Source organism: Eriocheir sinensis, chromosome 52 (genome assembly GCF_024679095.1).
Source record: "Eriocheir sinensis breed Jianghai 21 chromosome 52, ASM2467909v1, whole genome shotgun sequence".
Lineage (NCBI taxonomy): Eukaryota > Metazoa > Arthropoda > Malacostraca > Decapoda > Varunidae > Eriocheir > Eriocheir sinensis.
In genome coordinates, this window is record NC_066560.1 from 8,800,580 (window position 1) to 8,807,796 (window position 7,217).

The following is a 7,217-nucleotide window of genomic DNA, read 5'->3' on the forward strand; positions in this document are numbered from 1 at the left end:
GAAGGGTGTACTGATCATCGCTCGTTCATGCCATTGCCGTCACCTCCACTACCATTAACAATAACAAGAGGGATTTTTATGTCTGTCCTCTTTACCTTCTCTTCCTTACTAACACTCCACCGTCATCATCAACAGTGCTTCTTCTTTATCTTATTTACTTTCCTATATCTCATTTATACATTGATTCCACCACCGCCATCACCACCACTACCATTAACAATAACAACAGTGCTTTTTTATGTCTGTCCCCTATGCTACTTCTTCCTTATTAACACTCCGCCATCATCAACAGCTTCTTCTTTATCTTATTTACTTTCTTTTATCTCATTTATGCATTCAGATTCCACCACCACCATCACCACCACGACCAATAACAACAACAGTGCTTCTTCTTTCTATCCTCTCTACTTTCTCGTCTCTCATTTACTAACACTCAGCAAGTATCATAATAGCTAAAAATAACATCAACAGGGCCGCCTTTTTCTATTCCCTTTACCTTTTCTTCTTTTCCATTTACAAACACATAGGGCCGGTCTTACAGTCACCCGTTTTCGTTCGCTAGCCAGCGAACGAAAGCCTTCCGCGCGCGATCGGGTCTTACAGTCGCTCTTGGCCGCTGCTTTTCGCTCGCTCGCGAACGAAAAATCGGCGTTTTGGTAAGGAGATTTTGGGGAGGAGTTGAGGTGACGAAAACGAGAATTGTAACCAGCAAGTCCAAAGTAAATGAGTAAATCTGCATTGATATAATATATATAGCATGCGTTAAGCCATATACAACAGAAATAATCATTCAAAACACCTTTGTTGATGTTTTATAAAAGTGTTTTCTGAGGTGAAGAGCGCGCCGCGCACCGACTACCGCCACTCCCCTCCTACCGCCTGGGCCACAACAACACAGCGTTCACCTCCACCGCCTGCTCTTGCTCTTTCCCGACCCTCACTGCCCCTGGAGACCTCCTGCTGCTCCGGCACCAACTCCAACAACAATGGATATACTATTCGGTAAGTAATTTTAGTGTTACGGATAAGACAGGCACCTCAAAAAGTATTCAAGATGTAATGGAACTTTTGTAACACACACACACACACACACACACACACACACAGAGAGAGAGAGAGAGAGAGAGAGAGAGAGAGAGAGAGAGAGAGAGAGAGAGAGAATTACTATAGAATTTCACCCGTCACTGGTGGTCAGAAAATTATGGTATGTTATTGATAAGTCATGCACCTCAAAATGCATTCAATGTATAATGGAACTCTTATAACACTCACACACAGGTAGAGAGAGAGAGAGAGAGAGAGAGAGAGAGAGAGAGAGAGAGAATTACTATAGAATTTCACCCGTCACTGGTGGTCAGAAAATAATTATGGTATGTTATTGATAAGTCATGCACCTCAAAATGCATTCAGTGTATAATGGAACTCTTATAACACTCACACAGAGAGAGAGAGAGAGAGAGAGAGAGAGAGAGAGAGAGAGAGAGAGAGAGAGAGAGCAATGGGTTGTTATCCATTGGGGAAATAAGTTAGTTTCCATAGTGTTAAGGTGGAATTCTTCATGTATATAGTCATTTGCCCTCACAGCTATATCATGGTACATATTGCCATTGCATTAAGGTGATGTTTTTTTTCTGTTGACTACATTCTGATTCTGCAATTTTTTTACTCTTATCATATGTTTTCCTGTGAGACAACTATCTCCATATGATACAGATACAGCCTCACAGTTTACAAAATTAATTGTCAGTGCCATTGAAATTTATTATAAACGAAAATCTCACCCTTGTTGCTTTTTTCATGAATATCATTCTACAAGAACTAATGACCTTTACTGAAATTTCTAGGCATACCTGCAGTAGAGATCCTGCAAGAACAACATCGCCAAGAGGAACAACTATTAGAAGCGAGGGTTCCGCGGATTGTAGCAAAAGATCGTGGGAACCCATTTCAGTGTTTGTCTGATGAGGAGTTCATTGATAGGTATCGCCTCTCCAAGGATGCCACCATAGACCTTATTGAAGAAGTGAGGCCACGTGCAAATGTTGACAGAATGGGCAGAGGTATGATATTACAATTATACCTTGCAATGATAAAAAAATTCCTGAACAGTAACATCGCTTTAGAATGTTCTATATCTATAACCACTTGATTTCAAGGTAAATTACTCAATTCCTTATATGAATCTCAGGATTGTAATTTCTGGAGGGGGCTAGTGAGGCTCCAATGTTTTCTATACCAGCCTCAAAATTCCTTAAGTGCTTGTTTTCAAAAGATTTCCCTAACCTGCACATCCTCACTGCACTCACCACCTTTCCACCCCCACTTCATTAAGCTATGATGCAGTGTAGCCCCCCTATCTAAAAATCAGCCAAAATTATGGACCTGAATCTTTCATCTTTTGACCATGCATTACCATTGTTTTCTCATTCATCATCCTGGACTCATTAACTACATTACATTTTACTTTCATTAAAGTTTTCATCGTATCCTCTCTCTCTTACTTTCTGAACACCCCACCTTCATTCATTTCTACCCTAATTTCACCATTATAGCATTTTTTTATTTATTGTATTAATAACCTTTGCATGTTTCTCTTACAGGATGTGGAATTCCACTGCACCTCAAAATGCTCGTCACTTTGAGATACCTGGCGACAGGGAATTTTCTTCTCACCATAGCTGATAACTTGGACATGTCAAAGGCATCAGCTGGCAAGTGTGTTAGAGAGGTTGCACACCTCATATCATACCTGGCACCCACCTACATTCAGTTTCCACGACCAGAGGAAGCACACCATGTGGCCCAACGGTTTTATGACATTGCTGGTATGCCAGGTGTAATTGGCTGTGTCGATGGAACCCACATCCCAATACAGAGTCCTGGTGGTGACGATGTTGAAATGTATCGATGCCGCAAAGGTTTTTATTCATTAAATGTCCAAGGCATATGTGATTCAGATTTGATGTTCACAAGTATTGTTGCAAGTTGGCCTGGAAGTGTTCATGATGCCAGAGTATTTGAAAATTCTAATGAGTGCTACAATTTAGAACAGGGTAATTATAATGGTTTGTATTTATTAGGAGACAGTGGTTATCCCTGTCGAGAATATTTATTAACTCCATTATTAACTCCAAGGAATGAAAAAGAAAGAAACTACAACATTTCTCATGCTAAAACAAGAAACTGTGTGGAGAGAGCATTTGGTGTATTAAAAAGAAGATTTGCATGTTTAAGTATACCACTTCGCACCAAACTTACAAATTCCAAACAAATTGTGATGGCATGTGTGGTTCTGCACAATATTGCAGTGTCAAAAAAAATTGAACTTATAGATGATGAAGTTCTACCACAGGAAGACATAGAAATGGGAGATGTAGAATTTGAGCAAGTAGTGGGTGGTAACCGTGTAAGGGATAGAATAGTTCAAAGATGGTTCTAGCTCCCTGAGAAAGTATAGAATACTTTAGTGCAGCGACAGCCAAATTTCTCAGGTAGGGAAGATGAAATCCATGGCCAACTTTGTACATGCAACACTCAGCCACTGTCATGGAGCCATATGGTCTGGTGGGACGGATACCTTGTCCGAATTTCCTTCATCTGATTTTTTTACAAATTAGTAAATGTTACAATGAAGAATTCTACCATTACTATAAAGTAGGCCAAAACAAATATTTCCAATAGATATTTATTTTTTTACTACAACTATATATAAATATTTCTAATAATTCTCACATAACAATTGTTCTATATAGATTATTTTCCAATAAAAAACTTTCCATTTATATAACTAATTAATTATTCCTTGCCTGCTCAAAGTACTATAGAGTAGGTAAATATAAATATTTCCAATATATATTTTTTTTTCATATAAAACTAAGTATATATTTCCAATAATTAATTCTTACATTACTCTTGTTGAATAAAAAGTATCTTCCATAAATATAGATAAAATATAGATATTTTTTTTCCAATAAATATTAACTATGAAAACAAATATTTTTCCCCCCCTCCTCAGAAAAGCAACAAATGTAAAGTTGGGAGCATATGCCATAGCTGCAAGTTACCTTGCAATCATCATGAGCTATAGTATTCCCATTTGAAACTGTCTGGTGGGGTGTAGGCAGTGGGTCAGCTCTGCCACACCTCAACACCTCTTGCTTCCTCTCTCATATGTCACCTATTTACTACCTTTACTACTACTAGCTAACATATGCAAGGGAGCTAGAGGTGTTGAGGGTGTTGGGCAGAGCTGACCCACACTGGCCTACACCCCTCCAGCCATTTTCAAATGGGAATACAATAAGGTTTGGTATGAACCCATTATCTTGGGCCACATGCAACCATAGCATGTACCACTAATTTTACCTGGAGAAAAGTAGCCCAGAAATGTTATTATCTTAAGAGTGATTTGGAAATATATTATCGTAATTACTTGACAGACGGGAGAAAAAAACATTTACAGTGTTACACATTCTTTCTATGGCTGCTAGGCTTTGTATCTCTTTTTCATATTTTGACTGCATCAACTCTAGAGCCTTTTTATTAAGAAGTTCTTGGCTTTGTCTTAGACTGTTTAAATTACTTTCTTTCTTTGTACCAAATCTCTTCCTCTTTATACCTCTCCCTGTCTTACTATCCCATGTAGAATTTGTAGATGATGAGGGGAAAGTTGCTGCTGGATCATCCTGCAGTGCACGTATGGTAGATGAATCAGGATTCGCTGCTGCTTCAGCTGAGGGGATAGGGGTGGGATCCTCAGCAATCGACTCTGAAAAGACAGCAATACAAAAGAAAATTAGGAAATATTAGTAAGAGACTATCGACACATGAGTATTGGTGGAGCGCTAATGTGAGTTTCAACTGGGGAGGATTACAGTCGAGCTCAAATGCAGAGCAAGGCACTTTGGGATCTCCTAGAATTTTATGGGATTCCTTCATCTTTTGGCAATAACAGGCACTGCCTGAGTAGGCGAAAGCTTCGGGATTTAATGTTGCTTGGGGAGAAGCCGTCGTGCAGGGGTTTTCAGACAAAAGTCTTTTAAAGTTTGTGACTTGTGCAAGTCAGGGGATCCAACCATGAGGGACCCTGGATGAGAAATGGGCTTGCATCGCATCCTTTTAACTATAAACGCCCCAGTGTTGTTGTTGTTGTAGGGCGAGGAAGGCAATGCACCTCCAGGCATATGCTCCTATTGACTGGCTTAATATGTACACAAAAAAAAATTTAGGCACTTTTCTCTGTTAAAGAATGGAACTATTTGAAAAAATTCCCCTTATTGATATGTAGAGGATTGAAATGTAAGTATTAAATAATGCTAATTTGATATAGCAAAAGTCATATGCATTAAGTGCGCTACTGCTTAGTTTTAGCCACAGGGGCTGGTGATGCCAGAAAAGTAAAGAAATATTGCTTTAATGCTTTCTTACCATGGTCTCCTTCCTGCAAAGAACCACATGCGTCAGGATATGGTGATGCAGCAGATGAAGGTGGAGGAGTTGGTACCTCGGTGCAGGTGTTGTCGTACTGATACTCGGAGAACAGCAATTCATTTTTCACCAGCGACGACACAGCCTCCAGTAGAGGATCATACTTCGGGGGTGTTGGGGGAGGACCTCCACCAGTCTGTCTCTTCTTCTTTGAGTATGTTGCAAAGTCACTCTTGACTCTGAAATACGAAGAAAAAATATATATATATATATATATATATATATATATATATATATATATATATATATAAAATAACTATACAAAAAATATAGTCTAAAAAAGGGCAAATCTGTGTAAACTATTATGTTCATGTTTTCCTAGTATAGTAACTAATCCTCATCCTCATCCAAAGTAAGGCCCTATGCTATTTTTACAGTAATCCTCAGGTTCCTGAGATTGTATTTTTATATTATTTAATGTTCTGGTTACAGAGTCAGCATTACTGAAGAAAAGGCCCATGATTACCTAGTAAATATTCTCCATCTGTAACCCTTAGATTTCCTTTTTTCTAACTATTCATCTGGGCCCCTTGCAACTTTGAGCCTCATTATTTACCTATTCGTAGCATACAGGACCTGAGCTCAAGCTCGGACAGTCCTATCTCCCAATGCATATTTGTCCAACTTTAACCTCTCTCTCTCTCTCTCTCTCTCTCTCTCTCTCTCTCTCTCTCTCTCTCTCTCTGTGTGTGTGTGTGTGTGTGTGTGTAGGGTGAGCTGGGCTCAGAGGGTCACAGATGATACACTTGGCCCCTTGAATTCATGATCTGTTTATCAGAGACCTTTATAGGTTGATCCAGGCTATAAGCAATATGTTGGATGCACACTTACCTATTTCTGAGGTATTCCCAGGCCCTCTTCAGCTGCTGGGACGTCTTCATCTCTGCGATGGGATGAGCTGCATTGTAGTTTTCAGCTATTTTCTCCCATGCCTCCCTCTTTTTACTAATCAAATAGTACTGGCCACTCTTATCCAGAACCACTTTGTTGACTGCAATCAAGTTTACTAAAGTTCTCTTTTGCTCATGGCTCAGGGAAGAGGATTTTTCTCTGGGAGTACTTAGCGCATCCATAATTACTTGAACAGCCCGCGGTCACACTGGAGCTCTCACGTGGGTTTGTTTACGTTTTCACGCTCACGCTTGCCAACCTCGGCCGACAAGTTGTACCAACCTTGCCGACGATTTCGTTTGGGTGCGGCTCTTGTTCGGGAGCGTAAATCTTCGAGTGTAAGACGGGCACCTGGCTCTCGTACGCCAGCCAACGAACCTGGCGCGCGTTTTCGTTTTGCCGCTCCCCAAAGGACTGTAAGACCGGCCCATAATCTCCCAACACCTTTCTTCTACACCACGCAGGTAAATAGCTTTCATCTTCCCCTAACCTCCATCCCCCAGCATCCATCCTTAACTTTTAATCTTCACCATTCATTATCCACCTCCCCCTCCACACTCTCCCCTTCATCTCATTTATCCATCCCTATTCACCCCCTCTCCCCCACCACACACACACACCCTGCCTCTTCTTCTCACGACACAAAAGCGGCGAAGGCAAAGCCAAGGAGGGAATGAAAACAAAGCTCCGCGCGGGGCCTTCCGACACTATGGATGTGCTCGGCGTTGGAGTCGCATCGTGTCGTATCGCTTCCTCGCCCTCCAGGACAAAAGGACTCCTAATCGGCCTTGCCCTCGCCTCCCCCCACCCTCCTCCCCCATGGCTGTTCCTTTGTGCGC

General features: G+C 40.8%; 1 protein-coding gene and 1 long non-coding RNA gene across 2 annotated transcripts; one reads left to right on the forward strand and one right to left on the reverse strand.

Moving 5' to 3' along the window:
• Positions 1–529: 529 nt before the first annotated feature.
• LOC126982856 (putative nuclease HARBI1) lies at positions 530–3,854 on the forward strand. The gene is made up of 3 exons (XM_050835127.1): positions 530–1,002; positions 1,845–2,060; positions 2,601–3,854. The coding sequence occupies exons 1-3, from the start codon at positions 987–989 to the stop codon at positions 3,437–3,439; spliced, it is 1,071 nt and encodes a 356-aa protein (XP_050691084.1). The 5' UTR covers positions 530–986; the 3' UTR covers positions 3,440–3,854.
• An 831-nt stretch (positions 3,855–4,685) lies between these two features.
• On the reverse strand, positions 4,686–6,801 carry LOC126982857 (uncharacterized). The gene is made up of 3 exons (XR_007735345.1): positions 6,319–6,801; positions 5,428–5,666; positions 4,686–4,768 (listed from the first exon to the last, which is right to left on the reverse strand). It is a non-coding gene; the product is annotated as an uncharacterized LOC126982857 (long non-coding RNA).
• Between the last annotated feature and the right edge of the window lie 416 nt (positions 6,802–7,217).